This window comes from Taurulus bubalis, assembly GCF_910589615.1.
Source record: "Taurulus bubalis genome assembly, chromosome: 13".
Taxonomy (NCBI): Eukaryota; Metazoa; Chordata; class Actinopteri; order Perciformes; family Cottidae; genus Taurulus; species Taurulus bubalis.
Genome location: NC_136601.1, coordinates 17,433,825 through 17,455,609, shown reverse-complemented (window position 1 = coordinate 17,455,609; position 21,785 = coordinate 17,433,825). Strand labels below are relative to the sequence as shown.

Genomic DNA, 21,785 nt, shown 5'->3' with positions numbered 1-21,785 from the left:
AATTGTTTATCATTTCCTTTTGGACAACTACTTACTAAATCATTTGATGATCATAATTAAATATTGAGAGACCAATGAATACACTGCAGTCTGTTTTTAAGTAAAATCAATGCACTGTTGTCCCCATTAAGTGAAAATGTTCTCTTGTGCTGCTTGTTGACAGTTGTACAGTAAAAGACAAATAGTCTCTAGGGTCTACTGTGATTGGTGTAGCGAGCTTGAAACTAGCGACATTGAATGTAATGTACGATGAGCACCAAATTCAACTGATTGGAATTCAGAAGTTTAACAACGTTAAAATGTCTCAGATTTGTGATAAAAACATTTATTTCATGTAAGGTAATTGTTTACATACTACATACGTAAGCACATGGATGCAGTGGATTCAACAGACTTTTTTTCCATTTTTGCATCTCTCATTTAGTGAACATTGCAATAATAGCAAAAGGGTACAGTTGGCCTTGAGAATGATCCCTGGCTTGTCAGCCACAAGTTATGTTTCAGTCCTCTGAATGGAAAGTATGATTTTGAACCAGGGTCCCTTGGCTTAGTAAGGAAGAGAAGAAAACGGGGAATGAGAGAAGGCCTCAGGCCAAATGGGGCTCTACTGAAAGAGTTTGTGGTGTGAAGTTTTTTTCTGGCACTCCTCCAAGTTATTGAGCTGCATTGGAAGGAACCTTTTTGAGGCTGAAGTTGGACCAATTCACTGCTACCTTCTGGCGAGTTTGTTTTGCAGAATCGAGGCAAAACCTAGAGGGAACAAGGAGACGAAAAAAGAAGACAAATGCATAGTTTTATTGATGTGTTAATGGTAATCAATACAACAGTGTAGCTCAAAGTCTTTTTTTTAAAGTACCCTGATGTATGTTAAACCTACCTTTTGAAGTATTCCACTTCCCGATCAATCTCATCCATTTCTCCCGGATCGACATCTTTAGGGAGAAAAACATCATCTAGGAATAACAAAGATTGACCATTAGTTACACGTTCCAAGTTAAGAAACAATTGAAATGTTGCACATGGTGTTAAAGATAGGTTATTGTACCGAGAGCGCCGCTGGATTTTTCACCCTTGTTCTTGTTCTTCTTATTTTTCCCCTTGGCTTGCTGCCCATTTGCAGGAATAGAGGGGTGAGCTTTGCTTTCTGAATCCTGCTCAGACCGACCACCTCGTGTTTCTGCGTCACCTTTCCCTCTTTGTGCATTCGAGAGGCCACCATTTGCCGCCTGTTTAGAAAGTCTGCCCTCCTCAGCTTTCTTGGGCCCATTTCTCTGGTTGTCTGCAGAGTGCTGGGGATGTTTGTTCCCAGCTTTTGAGCCGTTAGAAGACATTTCTTTACACTCATTGCTTTTCTGTGCGTCATTCCCGGAGGCAGCTTTGGTTGGTTTGTTGTTTTGCTCCGACACAAATTGCTCCTGCCTTTGCTGCTGCTTTTTATTCTTCTTTGACTTTGCGCCACCATTCCCAACTGTTGTGTTCCTGGGATCAGGGGCATCCTCATTTGATTTAGCTGTAGCTTGAGCTGGCACCTGTGGCAAACTGTCAGATCCAGAGGAAGTGCATCTTTCTGGGGACCGAACCCTTATGAGCTTTGAGAGACTTGGGGTAGTGTGCAATCGCTGGATGTCCTTGGGTCCAGCAGTGACCCCTGATGCCATGGAAGTGGTGGTGGTGTTAGGGGAGGGGACTGTGGTTGTGTCCTCCCATCCATTAACCAGGTCCAGGTGGCTTTTAAAGGTTCCCAGTGAAAGAGGGGCCAAGTCAAGGTCTATCTGCTGCAGGTCAGAGGAACCATTGAGATGCGACAGTAAATGGTTGCCTTCCAACGTGGCTGCCTTCTTTGGGAAGTCATTAACATCCAGATTGAGGTCGTACATGCTAAATGAGGCCCGGATTGAGTCTTTTATGGTGTTCTTAATCTCTTCGAGCCGACTGGTGAGGAAACTGTTGACGCGCTCAAGCTCCAGCTGCGGCCAATCAAGCAACCGACTGGCTTCTGAACCATCAGCGATGGGCTCGTCGTCATCGACATGCTCGCATGGATTGGAGTGGGGGTCACTGCCTGCAGCACCCGTGCCCTGCTGAGCTTTTTCCTGAAACAGAGATGGTACAGGCACACACACACACACACACACACAAAATGAAAGATGCTCATTTTATACAACAAAACTCAATATATACAACAAAACAGCAGTGTGTATTAATTTGGGAAATTAAAAAATAAAGAAAGTGCAAAGTATATGAAGTGTAAAAGTATGTACAGTCAGTAACAAATAATAAAAACGCTGAAAGGGCTATCCTGAATTTAAATTATAATCCATAAAATCAAAGCCTTTTTGAGATAATAATGAAATAAATCCAATTATGGTCTGAATTTAAAAATCAGAGCTTTATTAAAAAGGGACAGTGTGTAGGATCTACTTGGGGCAAAACGGAAGTCAGACAGCGGTTGGCGGTACAATGGTTCTGCACTCTGCAGCTCGCGCTATTGCAGTTTTACAAGCACTTCGGAGAACTTCTAGGGTGTCCTTCAAGTGAACTTCTTTCTCTAGAGCCAGTGTTTGGTTCGTCTGTTCTGAGCTACTCTGGTGGTGCAACTCGGCGGACTGCAGGAGGATTGTAGATGTAGATATAGATGTAGATATGGCTCATTCTAAGCTCACGAAAAAAACTAAGATTTTAATTTTAAATAATAGTAATGATGAATACTGTATTCTATTTCTGCCATCAGAGCTCTCAAAATGCACTGGACCTTTCAGTTAATGCTAATGCGAACCAAATGTGTCCAACAGCTGCTTGGACTGAAAGCAGGAGTGTAAATCTAAATCTTGGCAAATTTACACATATTTTAAGTTCTTGTAGAGTTGCTTGTGTTTACAGTTACTATTACTATGACTTATTTTGTTAAATGAAAGAATAATTCATGTTAATATAACTAAAGTAATGTACTGAATAAAGTTTTGGTCGTTCAAGTATTGTATGGGTGATACAATACAAAATTGATGATAAATAGAAAAAAACAAATGTGTTTCAACAAATTCCTTTCAAAGTTACCGCACCTTCTTTTTTTGTTTGTGTCGGGCCCTTTTGGCAGCTTTGGCACTGTTGACGGGTTTGGGCTCAGAACTGTTTATAAAGTCCAGCAGCTCATCTACGTCCCGGTTGTCGATGGCACCCGCCACTGTCAGTTCTGAATCCGGGCGCTGAGGGAGCTCCTCTTTACGCCGGGTTAGACGTGTGCGGAGCTTCTCTCGGATCTCAGCATAGTTACGGCTGGTTGGTGCCGCTGGAGGCTGTGCCCAAATAAAAAGATAGAATAGAATATTTTCATGTTAGCTTTTCATACAAGTTTAACAAGTATCTAATAGCAAAAGGGAACTATTAAGTGCTACTCAAAAAGAGGAGAGCAACAAAAAGTTTCAATGTACCGCGTTGTGTCCGAAGAACTCGCAGTAGCAGCAGTCGCAATACTTTCCGTCCTTCTGGTTGGTGGAAGAGGAGGCACAGGAGCTCCTCTCAGAGCTGCTGTCTTCATCCTCCCCCTCCTCCAGCTCAGACGAAGGGTGGCACAACGTCCCATTAGTCATTTTGTGCCCCTTACATGCTTGGTCCCTAAAAATAAATAGACAATGACCCTCAGAAGGCAGTATTTAGAATCAATACAGCTACAGAAGTAATTCCATCCGACAGCAAAGCAATGTTGATATAGTAATACTGACCTGCAGGCTCCAGCTGTCAGATGGCCCACATTTGAAGTGGCCACTGTCCCTGCACTGTGTCCATTACAAGGGTGGTTACAGCCCATGATAGACGTGCCCAGTTTGCTGTGTTGCGTGTTCACGGCAGGAATGTGGGAGTTTTTGCACGGGCTGGGTTTATGGACAGATGTTGGGCTGTCTGGACTGGAAGAGTTGAGTTTGGCTGTGGGGCTGTGGAGGTTTGGTACCAGCGGGGAGAAGGGAGCGTGGGCTGCCACCCCAGTGCCAGACGAGGACATTACGTGGCCGTGCTGCCCAGAGTTCAGCTTTGGGGGAAGGAGGGAGGAATGCTGGGAAGACAGGCCAGTGGGACTGTTGGGGGGTACTGACAAGTCTGTGTGTTGATGGTGGTCACTGGGGTGAAAGGCTTCACCTGGATAATGGAAAACAAAGAGAAGAGGACTTGAATCACATCTTTTTACATAGTGCTTCAGTTTGTGTTCAGGGGTCTCATTTATAAAACGGTGCGTCTGATTCGGACTAAAAGTGTGCATATGTTCAAGAGGACTGATAATGAGGATATATAGTGATCTTACGAGAACCGTCACTGGCTTTATTTCCAGACTTTGATAATTGACACAATGGTTTTGTGCAGGGGATGAAGTAGATGAGTAGAGAAGCTGTATAACAGGGGTGCCCAATACGTCGATCGCAGAGGTGGTGCGGGTAGATCGCATGCTATTCGATGCTCCCAGTGTGCAAATTAATGTCAATGACCACGGAGGCTGCACCCGCAGTGGTCGGCCGCTTGAATGGATTTATTGCCAAGTGCAGGGAGGACGATGTTTTCACCGACTTCCTTAATTACCACTGCATAATACACCAACAAGCATTATGCGCTAAAATGCTAAACATGAAAGAGATAATGGCTGTGGAAACGAAGATCGCCTATTCGAGCGAGAGCTCTTCAAAGATGGCTGTTCCGTGCGCATCTGGAGAAGTCTGACTGAGACCACTCTGACTTCCTGCTACACACTGATGCGAGATTATTGTGTCATAAGGGTTCATGCAGTTATGCAACTTACGCCAATATAGTAAATATAAAGTATACTCGGTATATTTATACATTAATAATGCTACATATACACACACATATATATATATATATATATATATATATATATATATATATATATATATATAGAAATAATGTAGGTAGATCTTTTTAACTTGGTCATTTTAAAAGTAGCTCGCAAGCCAAAAAAGTTTGGGCACCCCTGCTGTATGACATCACCGCGGTGACTCCAGCGAGCTCTGATATCGGCATCGGATAGCTATTAGATATTGTTTTTGAATACAGTATGCTGTATTTGTCACTATAGAATAAACCATAAATTAATTTATAGTTGTGTTCAATGCAGACACTTTATGAAAACTAAGATTGATATATGCACGGTTTTAAAAGATTAATGCTCTGTTCTGCAGTTCTTTAATACTATTTGAGGTTTTCATACAGCTGATGATAATTTCATCAGCTGCTCCACAACTGACCACGAGTGTCGGAAGTTCGGTCGGAAGAGAGCAGACAGTGCTGATTAAATAGTAAGCAAAATTTCATGCAGAATTTTAATTCCTGTCTAGGTTTTGACCAATTTGTTGTTTAATTCAGGAGACTTAGACTTTTTTCCCCACTAATTTTTTTTATTTAAAATGTACGTAACCAGGAAAAGCCTCATTGAGATTAAAAATCTCTTTTACAAGAGTGTCCTGGCCAAGACAGCAGTAACACATTAAACACAGTTTCAGACATACAACATAAAACAGTGACAGAACATTTTTAAATCACAGCATGAGTAAAAACCAAGACTCAAGTCATCGTATCCTAGTTCACACAGGTGCACATACCTCAGTCAAAAACATCTATAACCAGATGAACCTTCCTCCAACTTTTTCAATCTATTTTTAAAAACACCTAAAGAGACCGTTTTGCTGGTGTATAGTAACCGTTTGGGGCTGCACGGTGGTGTAGTGGCTAGCACTGTCACCTCACAGCAAGAAAGGCCCAGATTCAGCGTCAACAGTCTTTGTCTGTCTCTATGTGCGTTAAGTTTGGTGACCCGTTCAGGGTCTTGGCCTTCGCCCAATGTCAGCTCGCAACCCTCAATAGGATAAGCTGTTCAGAGAGTGGATGGATGAATAGTAACAACTGAGTAAATTCGAATTTATATCTGGGTTTTCATTTGCTACATTTTGTTTTAAAAAGTTAAGTCAAGTCAGCGTTTAAGTCGAGCCTGATGTTACCTTGCGGCATTCCTACAAAATTGGGTATCTACCTCAGGGTTGAGTGGCAGTGTGCGTGTGTCACTTTTAATGACTCATTAAGACCAAGTGACTGCACGACGATTGACGTCTTCGTTCATTCATGACAGCTCTGGATTGCAGGTGACGTGAATGGCCACTTACAGTGTAATTCCAGGCAGTCCATTTATTAATTAAAAAAAACAAAACACAGGTATCAGATCAGTACTCTGTATCGGACGACACCCAAAGCCCAGGTATCGGTATTAGGACTGAAATTGTTAGATCAGTGCATTCCTACTTAAATGTATACTAATTTAGTCTACATTTCCATGTTTACTTTGAAATCAAGTTCAATTTGCTTTGTAAGAAAAACTTTTTTTCCCCATCTAAAAGCAAGACCTGTTGAATATTATATATTGTTTAATGATGGTTGAATGAAAAATCATAAAATGTAAAAGAACTTAAGAACATAAGTGAGTGGACTTATGTGGATTGTCAGATATATTTTTTAATATTAACCAACTCCTGGGTTCTGATTTCATGAAATGCTATTGAGTCCTAAGAGTCACAGGAATATTACCTGGTGGCGTTGGTCGACGGCACATGGTCTTGAAGTGCTTGGGAGTGGTCTTACAAAGGTCTGCTGAGGTAGACAGGGGGTTCCCAGCAGAAGATCCACTGGTATTTTGGGATGACGGGTGACTGTAGGGACAGACTTTAGTTCCCGACGTTTTAGCAGATTTCCCAGGCGCTTCATGAAGTCCTCGTTTCTCATGACAGGCTGACCCTGCTGTTATACCTGGAGATAAAAAAAAAAATATATATATAAATAAAAAAATGGTACAATGAAGCCAAATAATCCTTTTCATTCGAGCCATGCTTTCCACAAACTTTACCAACACTAACAATTTGGTTGAAGAACAGAACTACATAAAGTATTTACCATGTTTGTTGACATATTATGGACACACAAAATCTGACCACATCACAAAATCATCATGAATCAAAGAGTTTGAGAGCTTTGATCAATGTCCTCATTAAAAAAGGTGCAGGTGCTAAGATTTTGGACTGTGGTTTAGGTTTGGTAAAAAAATCATTTTTGGGAGGCACGTTTAGACAGGTTTACTGTTCAATGGTAATACATTCTCACAGCAATGAGAAAGAAAGGAGCACTGAGATAAATGTTTAGCCCTGAAGGTTAAAACCCCTTAATGCCAACCAAAATGAGGAAGTAGTACTAAAATATTTGAATCATTAAAATACTATTTATATCCAGTTAAACATTTGCAATGGTATAGTATCAAGTACATTCGGTTCGCTCAATTCCAACCTAAACCTTAAAGCCAAAGATTTGTGATATTATTAATGTTGAAAAACATAAATGGTCACCAGCAAACATCAACAAACTTGATTAAAGCAAAACATGCCATTTCAAATGCAATCACGTATCGTCTACTTTCACTTATGCTCGTTTAAAATGCAATTTGGCAACATGACCCATCAGAGAATTTGCTAAACTAGAAATACAGCCTCCACAAAGTGATTTGATTGGAGGCAAGAAACAGGAAGAAAACAGATAAAAGCTAAGATGGCAGCTGTCTGACATGTAAAGCGTCTCGTTTTATAAACAACAAGAAAAAGTTACAGCAAAGTCGTGCTACTTTGTAACGGAATCCTATTAAGACACTGAAGAGTCAAATGACAAAGTGATAAATCTGTTAACTGCAAAGTCCTACTACGGGTGAACAAATATTCTAAACTTCTTAATGCAATTTAATGCATCTCCATCTTTGATTTCCACATTTTCTATCTTTCTTTAGGACAAAAAACCTTCCTGGAAAAATAGACACAATTTCATAATTCCATTTGAGCAGCTATGTGCATTTAAGATGAATATGTCAAGAAAAAGATCAATCAAAATGCATGTATGAGATGATCACTTTTCACCACAACGTTGAAAAGGTTTTTGAGGGTCAATTTTTGTTTATTTTGGAAAGCTGCCAGTTCAGGCATGCAATATATGCTTAGATCTGCAGTTTTTGTAGCTCTGAAGACTTTGGCAGAATTTATTAGAAGGAATAACTATCGAATACACGAACAGTTTTCCAGAATAATTAGACAAGTTTAGAGAGACAGTTGCCTCTGCTTTGCTGTAACCTTTCCATTGACCCTGATATGTTACTCTGCATACAGCACAGCCTGCAAACACTTCCAGTTCTACGCAAAACAGTCAGTGTCCTTTTAATGAGGATTCAATAAATAAAAAAAGGGGGGGGGAAGTACAATGTTTTTGTACAAAATCCACAGTGTTTACATCTTGATATTTTAGTGATAACCATATTCTCTGGTTTAGTTAAATCATCTTCATTTGAAAGTCTTTTTCTCTAAGGACCTCAGGAAGTAGAGCAGTCAGCTTCTACATGACGCCTCTTTGTATTTTTAAGAGGCCAAAATTCTATCACACATCTATTGCCAAGTAAGGAAGCAAACAAGCCCCCCCTGTAGAGCTCTGATTCTCACCAAACGTGTGCCCATTTCACGTAACTGAAACTTGTATTGATTACAGCAATTACTGTCATTGACACTAAATGTTGTTTGGCGCTGCGATGACAGACCTTGTTGTGAGTGTGAAGAAGTGTTGTGGTTGCAGTGTTCCCCTCCGTTGGTGTGGGCAGAGTTCCAGAGACCTGACAGTTTGTGGGCTGACAGGAAGGAACTCGGGTCCCAATCCACAGTACTTTGCTCCGGGTAACCGTTCCCACAGGTCTGGGATTTACAGGAGGAAGAGTGTGACAATGGTACCTGAATTAAACAAAACAACAACAAATGTTAATCACAGGGCCGTGTTAATATGCTTACATTTGGCACCAAGTAACGACCAATATTAGCTTGTAATTCATTGAATGCAGTGACAAGCAAAACACTTAATCTTGGATGAATAGAAAATATATATATAAAAAAGAAAAACTGCAGGGCACTGTTAAACAATACTTCAATCTGTTCCCCCTTTTTCCATTTTGAACTTCTGCTAGTTTGAGCAAAATACCAACAAAGCATCTTGAACATGTTGTTCTTGAACATGTTGTTCAGTTTAAGTGTGACGATAGAGAAGTCTTCAAATTTTGCATTTCATGAAAAGTATTTATGTAGAAACAACCAAGAGACAGCAAAGGTCATAGCTGCTGCTGATACGTATGCCACAGAGACACAAATACAAAATAAATGACTTCAAAACGTAGACTACATGTTTAAACGTATTGACTCCAACATGACATTAGGAAAGATATATTTAGTGAGTAAGCTTGTGCAAAGGCAATGCCTCGTTAGATGAATAAAGATGGGATTACCTCAGTCGACAGACACCAACACAGTTTACCCAAAAAGTAGTTAAAAGATGTCGTGAAAAGGATCTAGACATATGACCCAAATCAGTCCCCTTTTATTTACCGGCGTGGGTTGCTCCTGGGTGCTCCGCCTCTCCTCCTCTTCCACACTCTTGCAGCAGCTTTGACATATCCACAGAGGCACCTCTCCCAGCAGAGACTGAGACAGCGAGGGCACTGCATCAGCAAGCTTACGCCCTGGCGCCTCCCGCAATAAGGCCTGGGAGAGCGCAGGCACAGCGTCAGCCAGCTTGGTCCCATGGCCACCAGGGAGTCCATTCACTGAGCTTGCTCCCCAGTCCTTAAATTCTCGGTGGCACAGGAGGCAGCAGGTGTGCATAGGCTAGATGGAGAAAGAGAGGATGAAGGGGTCAAGAGATAGTCTGCGATTACCAGTTAAACATGACAAAAGAGTCCAAAACGTCAGAATAAAGTCTACAATATTTGACAATACCTACTAAACAATCACACAGCCAAGGTGTGACCGAAAACGTCCTCCAGTAAAAAGGTTGAATCAACACCTATTATAGATATATTTCACAGTATTTTCTAGATATCACATAATTGTCTAAAGTGATACCTTGTGTTATCTTTTTAGAGATAACCATGTTATTAAAAACGTGCAAACCCGCGACACAGTCCTGCCTGAACAGTTAACATTGTGACATGTAGGTTAGTTATGAGACGTGTCTAGACGGGCATCGCACACATGTGGTATACAAAAATGTATTTACTCAATCCAAGCACAAGTCGGGCAAGTTGTAAAGCCCAGAGGTCAGTTGTAAGGTTAGCTGGTCGCTGTGTGACAGCGGTCCAGCCTGCCGCGCACCATCTTCTCTTTTAAGGTGACTGTTTACCCTCAACTTAAGTAGCTAACGCTCCTGACTTATCCAACGTTAGCTCGGCATCACTGGCTGATAACTGCACGCATTGCAAACTTTTGACATTAGCTCCTGTCAAACTCCAATAGAATGGTGCAGAACAGCAACACACGAGAGAAGAGTAACAGCGTAATAGAGTCGAATAAACAACTCCAACCCACGTCTAGGAGTTAGCTAGCCTTACTATTTACCCGTTATCTTCTTCAGCTAACTAGCTCTTTAGCTAGCTAGCAGCTGTGTAGCTCCTGCTGGCTGAGTGGTCCCTGTGCTTCAAGTGAAGGCAGTAAAAGCACGTTTGCAGCATGCTAGCTGGAGGCGATAGCCCGGCTAGCCCCCTGGCTGAGGTTAGCTTGGCGGACGGGGAATTGTAAACGCTGAAAACAGGACGACCCGTCCGAAGCACAATGTCACCTGTCCGGCAGAGGAGATGGGCTGCAGTGCTAGCCCCACCGCCTCAACGCTGCCAGCTGGAGAAGAGTCTGCTCGCTAAGTTGCTAGCGTGTTATTTATTTAATTAAACATCAAGCTCAACAGCCAAGACTACTACACAGCGATTACAATAGCGTTCAACCAGCCAGCGGGTGCATATAAGTTCACATCTGCAGGATCTGGCGCCGTGAAAATAAAAGCACAATGGAGGATGCTTGGATTAGCAGAGGGGTGCTAGCTCGGAGCCTAGCTAGGTGCTCGTAGGTTGCTGCTAGCTAACCTACCTGGTTCGCCCTGGTAGTAGCCAACCTATCCAGCCCAGCATCTCCGCCGCCGCCGCCGTCAGCTGCATCGCCGGGAGAGACTGGGCTCTTCGGTGCGGTCTGCTGTCCGGGCGCGAGCTCCTTCTGAGCGACCGCCTGCTGCTTGCTTTTCTTCCTCGCCATCGCGGTGGTGGTTAAAAAACGCTTTAGCCAAGTTTGCACCAGTTTCGATGATTTGTAGAGCACACTTTCGTTTCTTCTCGGACCTCAAAATGTTCTCTATCTCCTCCAGTCAAGACAACAGTCAATATGGCGGAGGACTGGCACACTCAGGAGTTCATAGGTTAAAGATACTGCTGGCAAAGCGGCTTCACTCTCGTTGGAAGGATACAACTGAAACCTGAATCAGGCAGTGAAGCCAGACGCCGCCATCTTTAGTGAGGGCAGCTTTAGTCTCTTCCTACTTTCTTCAGCGTATGGAAAGAATAAACACACCCGCCTTCCGTTTACACTGGCTATTCAAACGGACTGTTTTAGTGATGGTAATAATACCGAATATAATTAAATACGAGCTAAACATTTATTCATCTGTAATATGATCACATCTTGCTTAATTAATGTGCATATATATATGCAAATATTTGAAAACTAAATATATTGGTGTTGAAAGAAAAAGAGATGCAGCTGTAATTTAAGTAAATATATGTTTTTTTTTCACCCATTGGAAGAGGGGGAGAGTAAGATAAAACCCAATAGCATATGTGACGTTGTACAACTAGGTGCATACGACCAGTTTGTATAGTTTGGGATTTGCATAGTATAGGGGCAAACATAAGCACAAGTACATTGTCAATATTGTTGTTAACCATACATGTTTGAAACATAAAGGCGCTGTGAAAGGAGAGGGGATGGCTCTTGATAATGACGTTTTACGTTGTCTCGCGATGCCTTCAAATACTTTCAGGAATATAAATATCGCATACTAAATTCCCCATAATAACCAGCCCATGGCCACACTATGATAAGAGATGTAAAACACATATTTAATTGACATACGATTTTCGTTTTTAGTGTTTATGTCATTATGATTATTGAAATTGGCCATTTTTTTATTGTATTACGTGCAACAATCAGTAAAAAAAACGCAAATGCGTACTCTCTGCATTATTACAACTCTCTAACAACAACAACAACAACTCTCTAACAACTGTTGTTATTTTTGTAGGAATAAACCAACATAGTCCAACACTTTAGACGGCCCTTTTAGCAATCATATCCGACAAAACTTCCGTGCCCGCCGATTCATAATTATGAAGGCAGTTCAAATGTCCGAGTTTGCGTGGGACACGTGAACGCAGCGTCACAGCGAACGCTCTGAGGGTTGAGGACGTAGCGCAGACTCAAGCTTCATCTACTTCAGGCTACTGCCGCTTACACCACTGTAGGTTGTTTACCCGCTGTTGTTTTTATTCCAACAAACATAATAATGGACGGAAACATTTGCAACATCCAGGTGCTTCTTCGGGCTGCTGAGTTCCTGGAGAGAAGAGACCGAGGTAAGTATTTTATGATAACTGTCAGTCTATAGGAGAGGAAGTTGGTTATTGTTGAAACAACAAAATACACAATGCAGGTGCTGGAACTATGAATGCAAAACGCAATGCATGTACACCATGCAATGCAATCGGTCGAGAAATCTGCAATATTCTTGCAGGAATGTTATTTTCGGCGATCTTCCCCATTTGGCTCAGTGACCTACATATCGGTCGCATCATTGTACTCAAAGGCGCCAATCTCGTCCAATTTGAAAATGAATCCGAGCGGCGGTGAAAGCGCATTACGGCAAATGAAAGTGAGACTGAAGGAAACTCAACAAGTTTCGTTCGTTATCTTACACACTGCAGACATTTGATTGTGTATTTCTGCGTATGAGGCTCCAAATTAGTTGTACAATAGAGCGGTGTGTGATGGCGCCAAAAACAAAACGCCCAGCTGATGATGCTGATGACAGCAGTCTGTTGCTTTGTCCCCCTCCTCTTAGCATTTAAGAAGAGATAATAGATGAGGCAAAACAGATAATTCATAGCATTAGGGTTCACTAACGTTCATAATAGGGAAACATGTATATTTATAATTGCTGCTCTTGCATTTCAAACACTTTTCTTACAACGCTGTAATGCATGTTTTCCTGAGCAGAGGCAGAGCATGGATACGCTTCCCTCCAGCCTCTCAGTCCCGATCACTCCGACAAGAGGAGTAAACATAAGAGCAAGAAGATATCTGCTGAGGGCAATAGGTGAGTACATTGCGTAAAGCACAACTGACAACAGGGTGTGGTTGTGAAGCTCGACTTTCAGTTTTGACATGAATCCTAAACAATGACTACCTCACGATCTGTCATTACTAAGCAGTTACTGCCACGACTGTTGTTGTTCATCGCTAAACTAGCCCTCTCTTTCTGTAAATGCAGGACGGTACACAACGAGCTGGAAAAAAACAGGTAATTCATATTTTGTCAAAATAAACAATAAATAATATCCATATTTTTTTAGACACTGTTTTTTATGGAGGGTGAAAGTCAGAGGAAGAGGAAGCATTCATCATAAACTGTTTCCACTCGCATGAATTAACCACATCTGTTGTTGCTTGTGGTGCTTTGCAGACGAGCTCAGCTGAGGCAATGCCTGGAGCAGCTCAAGGAGCAAGTCCCTCTGTCGTCCGACTCGATGAGGAACACCACGCTCAACCTGCTGAGGCGAGCCCAACTCCACATCAAGGTAGACACGACACCGTGGCACCGATTGAAGCCCCTATTGGGGAGGCAATGTGTCGGGAGAGTTATCGTCCGGTCAGTGTGCTTTTTCCATCTCGTCTGCTCACTCGTCTGTCTCTCTGCCTTCTCGTTTCAGAAGCTGCAGGACCAGGACGAGCGTGCGGAGCAGCTGAAGGGCCACCTGCGCTGGGAGCAGAGAGAGCTGCGGGTTCGGCTGGAGCAGCTGCAGAGAGGCACCGAGAGGATGAGGAATGACAGCCAGGGGTCGACCATGTCGTCCGAGAGGTCGGACTCCGACAGAGGTACGTCTCTCGGGGAGCAGGGGGCCTCCTCTCGGCACAGGCATAGTAGATCCTAGCTGTGCCTTACGGCTTAAAGTAGGATTATAGGTGTTGTTTCAGTAATGATTCGTTTTGGATCATTACTATGTCCCATTCAAACCACTGTGATCGTGGACTTTATGGGACTGGAAGTTCCAGCTACTTAAGGCATCTTTAAACAATGTCTCTGTCACCTAGCAAATTACATATTAATGGAGACTTCTCAGTAATAGGAGTTTAGGATGTCAATATTATACAAATGTGTGTTGATATTTTCTGAGCAACATAATTTGTTTGTACAGCTTATCATTCTTCAGGGGAATTACGTTGAGACGATATGATTTATATATTTAGTTGTCTTCCAAAGCTGTTGTCTGGATGATTGATTTAATAGTGGGATAACATCAATAGCAGTTTTATTTATGTTTTAATGCATTCATTAGATCGTTCTATAATTTCTTCCATGTGAGAAATATCATTATGAAAAAAAAAAGTCATGATATTGATTGCAATCATATGACCCAGCGCTAGTTTGTAAGTTCAAAGAGACGAGTGACGTTTCCTCCCACTAACTGATTTGATCTGTTGGTTGGTCACCTTTCAGAGGACGTGGAGGTCGACGTGGAGGGCATCGTGTTCGACTGCCTGGACTCTGACGGCCTGAGGATTACGCACACCGGGCCGGACCACTGCTACTCCAGCATGGACCAAGCCTGGCTATGACGGCTAGAAACCCGACCGTATCCCACGTCATGTCGCCAGGTGGACCGGAAGAGGAGAAAAACATTCCAAAAACAAGCCAACGGAGGACGAGGGAGAATAGAGCAAATGTTACTGTACAACTGAACACTTTTCAGTAACTTTTGATATTCTCTTTTTTAAATATGTCAGACTAAAAGCTAAACAACAATGTTGTGAATGAGCTGTGTTCATTTGCACTGAATAGCAGTTAAAATCACTGGGCTGGGATGGATGTAACATTACACGACATTAACCATTAATGGCGTTTACTTCCTCAGCCACAAGATGTCTGTAATGACTCCAACAGTTCTACTCATTTATCTTGAAGGGCTTTTTATTCAAACCTCTTAACTTATTCTTTTCACGACAGTATGTATGTTTGTACTGAACTCTGCCTTAAATAAGATTTGGTTTAGTATCCCATACAGCTTTTCTTTAGCACTAAGTTCATATTTCAGCAATGCCATGTGTAGCAGGCACTTAAACATCAACCTGTGCTATTTTTGTCCAATTATGTAAGTTAGCCACGTCATGTCTTTTTCTTCTGTTTCCACACTTTGCACTTGTTTTGTCTCAAAAAGATTGTGGGTTCATCAAAATGAAAACAGTGAACATAAAAGAACTGGTCACTAAATATTAATTTAGCGTATTTGTACACAATTCAGTCTGTGATCAAGTGCAAGAATTTTGATGCCTGTATTTAAAGATGAGTTAGAGAGCATATGGAGAGAGTACAATGACAGTTTTATTCACTGCTTATATTAACTGGTCTGCTTCTTAGAGGTGTGCATTATTACAACTGTACACTTCATCGCTTGTGCATTTCTCACGTCAATTATGCATGCACCAGTTGGACCAATGTCAACTTGTAGTAATTATGCAATTTATGCTGTATTACAAGTATGTTTCATATTCATTGCCATGTATTTAATAACTGAAGGTGCTTTCCCCCTTCACTTTTGTATGCAATATGCCTTATTACCGTCTAATAGTATGTATGCATTCAACCGTCTCTCCGCCCAGTAATATAATGTAGCATTTTTCTACTGGTGTAAGCTTTTTAATTAAATAAATATTTTGTATATTTATGTGCCATTTCAAATTATTTTAATAGATTTATCGAATTACAATGATGAAACTTTTTCTTCTCCTCTTCATCGGGTGCATTTGTTTTATGTTTGAAATTGATTTTTCCATTTTATTTGAAAAAGATAGCAGGAAGATAATTTGGTATTTAAGAATCTTTTTTTAACTTTCCCATCCTGTTAATCCTCTAGCTCCCCCAGGTTTACCAAAACAGTACAGAGTTACCACTTACTGTACAAAGACACCACAGCATGATTTTTACAAAGGAAATGTCCATTTATTGACAATATATTTAATCAATGCAGTAAGAGCACATTGTTGCATTGGTTGTGTCATCAGACCTAAGTTGAATGTACAATACAAGGTATCATTTTTGCCTTTGTACACACATTTTAAATTCAGGCAAAGACACTGAAGTCCAATGCAAGCAGATTGTAATATCAAGCTAGACTGCCAACAGCAGGGACCCTTCCTCAGTCATTGCACTTCAACTTGAAGCAATCAGTCTGGTAGGATGATTAAGGTGTGGTCAGGTGAACTGAACTAAAAGACAACATGATTGAGACAAAACATACAACTTTAGTAAATCAAACACATCAATTTGTATTAATTAGATATTCAATAGTATGCTAATCTTAGCCTGTAAAGAAAAAGCTGTTGATAATAGAAAAACATTACAAAATAGCATGACACACTGAAATGAGCAGAGTAAAAAGTAAACGTTGTTGAGGGGCACAAAAATCGAGCAAAAGTCTGAGGAACAGTATCAAGGTTGGCTAAGTGCTATTATTACTGTATTCAACCATTTCTTTAAGATCCCCATGTATGGTTCACACTGAGATGATCTGGTATCAAACGTAGGGTTGTAACGGTAAAGAAATTCCGAAAATATCACGGTATTTCACGAATAATTTTCTTATTATTATCAGATACAATAACCAATTATAATACTAAACAGAATCATAAACCTGATAATATATAGCATGTTACTTTACATGTTTGCACTGTAGAATGTTAAAAGCAAACTACAAGTTGAAAAACAATATCAGCTGGGAGCTTTTAAAATAATATCCTATGATTATTAATAATGAACATATATTGTAGGTAGGTAGTGCAGCCAGACTGCTACGGTCTTTACCTTTAACTCACACACTCTCACTTATGTCAGTTTATTTTCAATATCGTAGATAAGCAAATGCACATGGTACGTCAAATCTTCATACCGCGCTTAACCGTTACAACCCTAATGAAAGGTAGAATATACAGCCTCTTGAACCCAGCTCAGGCCTTTTATGGTCCACCCACCATTCCAGTACGTGGCTTCCTCATAGAGGCGTCTACTCCTGACGGGATCCGTTCGTCTTAACCACCAGGGCTGGGAGTAAAGATAAAGAACCGATGATCCATACAGCTCATCAGACATATTGTTTCTTCTGGGCCTGTGAGGCGAGGTCTTTGGCTTTCTCCTTAGCTGCCATCGCCGTCTCTCTTGCTCGGTCAGTAGCGGTTTCCGTTAAGGTTCTCGATGGAGTTTCACCTACAAAAGTCATAACACATTGATTGTAATTAATATCGGTATAAATATCTGTATACTTACGTAGTTCGAGAGAACCTATGCTATCAATGGTTAATTGTGTAATAAACAACACTTCTCTCTGTGTGTGTCACATCTTGTACTTCCCATCTGCTAACATGAACATAACAGCCTAACTAGCAAAGCGCAGGCGTTGCAATTTAAATAAACGATGGTTCATTCGACCAATTATTGTAATGCACTAATGACGGATGTTATTATTAGTGACAATTTACCTTGCATTTTGGCCAGCACGTACTCAAAACCTTTCATGGTCTTTGTAACACTGGTCTTGAACCTTGCAAGACCAAATTCCTGAAAAAGAGAAGTTACAGTCAGTAAAGGAAATAAGCTTAGACAGAGAATAATGTGTGAACAACCTATAACTCATATCATCACATGTGTAAATAAACCTTCCCAGAGCATGAGGACCATAAGTGATAAGTCTGAATCGGTCATAAATCCTTCAGCAACCTAGGTCTTGGCAGACGGCTTCGACCTGACGCTGTGTATTACGTTACAATTACAGACGTAAAGATAGGCGTGACGCCCCACTTTCCCTGAGCTGGTACAAAGCGTTGCCACCACTTCACTCTACTGACCTGAACGGGTCTAGAGAGCCCATAGACATTGGTAGAGATCCAAGCTTCTCTTTTTATATCTGTCCAGCTGCCATTGTCAGGGTTGATTTGGTACTCACACCGCTCCTCCACGGACTGCGACAAGCAAGGTAAAAAAAAAAGCAACATGAGGTTGTGTTATCACTTTGTGCAATGCCGAGTGCCGATGGAATGGAACACCGCTGTACCATGAGGCGAGCGTGGCTGATGTTCCACGTGAGCGTGGTCATGGTCCTTTTCTGAGGGTCCACAATAGAGTCCTCGATGATGTATGCCGAGCTGGCCATGTGCTTTGGAAGGTACCGCTCCATCCAGCGAGGCCCTCGGCTCGTTTTGGTCAACAGTCGTCTGGATTTAAGGCAGTTGGTTGGTGTGACCTCTCGGAAAATGATGTCCTCAGTCAAAACATGGTTACTGTGAGAGGGAAGCACAAGCTCTGGATCAGGATTATACAAAACCTCTTTGCCGGGCTTATAAATATGTCTGTCAATCATTTTATCATTCAATTCAAATACTTTTATACAATTTAAAAAAATGGGAACCTAAAAGGTATCACATTTCCAATGCCATAAAAAGGCAACAAATACTCACACATGAACAAATGTAGAAGGAACTGATTAGATAATAGACATTTTAAAACAAGTAATCGGTAATAAAAATTCTTTGAAATTCTGTTATTGATTATTTACTTTATTTGATCACTTCAGCTCAAGGACTAATTGTTTCAGCTATGATGTTGACCACTTCACTGCTCTCTGGGGAAACAATCTAGGCAACCTCAGTGGTGGTGGAAGATATTTTCTTTAAGCTTTAATATTTTTACCACAAAAGTACAAGCATCAATATGTACTTTAGGTATTAAACAGTAACATTGGTCATCTGATGAGAGAATGATGTTATATCACACTATTGGACTATTATTACTGACACAGTGCGTCATATTGGATCAGCTAGCCACACGTTTTATGTAAAATTGTCAGGAACCAGCACATGAAATGTAGTATGAAGTACCAGACAATTAAAACTAAAACGGAAGTAAAGTGCGTCAAACCTATACCACAGTAAACTGCTTCAGCAAATACACTCAGTTATAACCCACCACTGTTTACCCTCATCAGCAAACAACTGCTGCGACACAATCCCAACTAGTAGGAGCCAGAGGTATACTTGTGTTGACCCAGAGGTATACTTGTGTTGACCCAGAGGTATACTTGTGTTATACTTGTGTGGACCCAGAGGTATACTTGTGTTGACCCAGAGGTATACTTGTGTTATAGTTACTTACTTGTGTGGACCCAGAGGTATACTTGTGTTATACTTGTGTGGACCCAGAGGTATACTTGTGTTGACCCAGAGGTATACTTGTGTTATAGTTACTTACTTGTGTGGACCCAGAGGTATACTTGTGTTATACTTGTGTGGACCCAGAGGTATACTTGTGTTATACTTGTGTTCACCCAGAGGTATACTTGTGTTATACTTGTGTTGACCCAGAGGTATACTTGTGTTATAGTTACTTACTTGTGTGGACCCAGAGGTATACTTGTGTTATATTGTGTTATTGTTACTTGTGTTGACCCATGACCCACTCACCTGTAAGGGTTGGGATATCGTTGCCAGAAAGCAATACAAACTTGGTCCCAGGTGCTTTTGAGCAAACCTGCGCAGCAGAAATACTTCACCATCGTTCCCTGCGTTTACTGTGGCAGCACCCTGAGGAGACACAGGACCAACAGACTGTGATTAGGACGAGCCGAAGGCCAATGCAAACACACACAGGGGCCCCAGGGTTTACTCAACAGCAGCTTAGGCCGTTGCCAAAGTTCATGTTTCTTTACTGAAGAGTGTCAACAATCAAGTACCGTTAACATTGACGAAATACAGTATTCAGCTTTGTTCATGCAACACCGTTACGTGTTAATTAAGACGGTTGAGCTAAACGCTCGCTACATGACAGCTGTCAGCCGGATACAGACACGTTGTCCTCGGCTCGGCCACCGGACAACGTGGCTCCTCAGTCCGGGTGAACACGGGCGCTCAGGCGCCCTCCGACCGGCTCACGTCAGACAGCACGTCCCGCGGTCACATATGTCACGTCCGCACTCCCATCGAGCTCCATCGTTAGCATCGTGAGCTAGCTAGCTAGTCGAGGAGAGACACCTCCAGTGGGGCCTTCACACATCTCTCACTTCCCAGTTAAAGAGGCACATTGCCGGGGTTTTTATTTCCGGAGGCCACGGCGGTTACCTGAATGGCGACAGCAGTCAAAAGACGAGTTTATGCATGTTATAGTCCGGTCGGGATGAAGTTCATCGCGCAGCCACCGACAAATCATGTCAAACGTGACTTGGACTAAAGGGGAAGGTCAAACACATGACGACACATCCGGTGGGCGGTGCACACGTGACGCAGCGTGACCACTAGAGGGCAGCAGGTGACTGTGCAAAACCCCAATGCAGCGTTGGAGCTGTGTTTACTGAGAGGGGATTTCGATCAGAGATTTTTTTGGGGGGGGGGGCTCTAATGTTATGCAATTGTGTCAAAACAACAGAAAGTGGCACCTGTAAGGCTCCTATAATCTATCTTAAACTCAAATGTAAAAACTAAAAAACAACCCTTATATTATTCTGGTTAATCTGACTGTGTTTTGCTATTTTTGGAGATATATCCCCTTGAGCATGCCATACTGTGCTGCAGATGGATAATCTCTTATGCATAAAATCATCCCTGAAAACATCTCCAGTCTGCAGAAAAATCTTCACACATTAGCTCTAATGCCAAAAGGGTTTAATGTCGTGGGTCTAAGCTGAGTGTTTGTCTGCTGGTCGTCCCGATAAAGACTTTGAGTTTATAATAATCTACAGTACATAAAGGAATGTAGGCTAAACGAGGAAATCAGTAATGTTGGTGTCAAGTTACAGCCGGACAAAACCAATGTGTATTATCTTTGCTGTAAATAAATCACACTGCATAGGCCACATTTGTCTGGTTGTTCATTAAATGCTTTATTGGTTGTTATTTGGATCCACTGGTTATTTTTTGTTGTTCAAAATGAAGTCTGAATGTTTGCGTGAAGACTTTGATTCACCTCAAATTATATATATATATATATATATATATATATATATATATATATATATATATATATATATATATATATATATATATATATTATATATATAATTTATTATCTTCCCATCTACAGATGGATTTTCCAGCCTTCCGGTTCAGTGAGTTTAAGTTGACCTTCCTGTATAACATTAAGTATGGAGGGTACATTTACCCCTAAATGTTTTGAGTAGTCTTTGTATGGTGTCGGTGTGCAACACACTTTGTAATACACCACAATGTCCATGTTAACTACACACCCAGACAAGATCTGACATTTATCCAAGCAACAGTCTTTTTATTGGACACACAAAACATAATTTCTCCTGATGGTCAACTCAGTGTGCAGTGGGGGCTCAATGTGCCCAGAGGCCGTGTGGTTGATTAATGTTCCTGTGTTCATGATTAAAAGACCACTAACAAAGGACACTTTGACAGAGTAGGGAATTGCCTGTTTTGTCTTCTTCCAAATCCCTTTTTTTTAAAATTATGTTTTACATATCCTCAAAGCAGCTGCCCACATGATATAATAACAATTTTCTATTTGTTTCCCCTGCTTGCCCATCTAATCAGGAGCAGCTGGTTGCAGGTGAACACAATGAACTTCCT

At 41.4% G+C, this 21,785-nt stretch overlaps 3 protein-coding genes across 3 annotated transcripts; 1 reads left to right on the top strand and 2 right to left on the bottom strand.

Annotated features, from left to right (window-relative positions):
- Positions 1-389: 389 nt before the first annotated feature.
- Positions 390-11,138, bottom strand: fam193b (family with sequence similarity 193 member B; the record flags this gene model as incomplete). The annotated part of the gene is made up of 10 exons (XM_079228345.1): positions 390-750; positions 878-953; positions 1,046-2,093; positions 3,060-3,293; positions 3,429-3,612; positions 3,720-4,131; positions 6,580-6,798; positions 8,615-8,801; positions 9,447-9,725; positions 10,977-11,138. The coding sequence occupies 10 exons, from the start codon at positions 11,136-11,138 to the stop codon at positions 654-656; spliced, it is 2,898 nt and encodes a 965-aa protein (XP_079084471.1). The 3' UTR covers positions 390-653.
- A 1,303-nt stretch (positions 11,139-12,441) lies between these two features.
- On the top strand, positions 12,442-14,771 carry mxd3 (MAX dimerization protein 3; the record flags this gene model as incomplete). The annotated part of the gene is made up of 6 exons (XM_079228248.1): positions 12,442-12,511; positions 13,152-13,251; positions 13,426-13,455; positions 13,618-13,732; positions 13,865-14,030; positions 14,653-14,771. The coding sequence occupies 6 exons, from the start codon at positions 12,442-12,444 to the stop codon at positions 14,769-14,771; spliced, it is 600 nt and encodes a 199-aa protein (XP_079084374.1).
- A 1,356-nt stretch (positions 14,772-16,127) lies between these two features.
- On the bottom strand, positions 16,128-20,411 carry prelid1a (PRELI domain containing 1a). The gene is made up of 6 exons (XM_079228755.1): positions 20,316-20,411; positions 19,662-19,781; positions 18,257-18,482; positions 18,051-18,164; positions 17,685-17,763; positions 16,128-17,412 (listed from the first exon to the last, which is right to left on the bottom strand). Exons 2-6 carry the CDS (start codon positions 19,751-19,753, stop codon positions 17,291-17,293), a joined length of 633 nt encoding a protein of 210 aa, XP_079084881.1. The 5' UTR covers positions 19,754-19,781; positions 20,316-20,411; the 3' UTR covers positions 16,128-17,290.
- Positions 20,412-21,785: the final 1,374 nt, after the last annotated feature.

Excerpts from the sequence above, each read along its gene's own strand:
- prelid1a (XM_079228755.1), bottom strand. The coding sequence starts at position 19,753 with ATGGTGAAGTATTTCTGCTGCGCAGGTTTGCTCAAAAGCACCTGGGAC. Across the intron at positions 18,483-19,661 it reads CGATATCCCAACCCTTACAG|TAACCATGTTTTGACTGAGG; the intron begins GTGAGTGGGTCA and ends TCCCTCTCACAG. Across the intron at positions 17,764-18,050 it reads GGCTCTCTAGACCCGTTCAG|GAATTTGGTCTTGCAAGGTT; the intron begins GTCAGTAGAGTG and ends TCTCTTTTTCAG.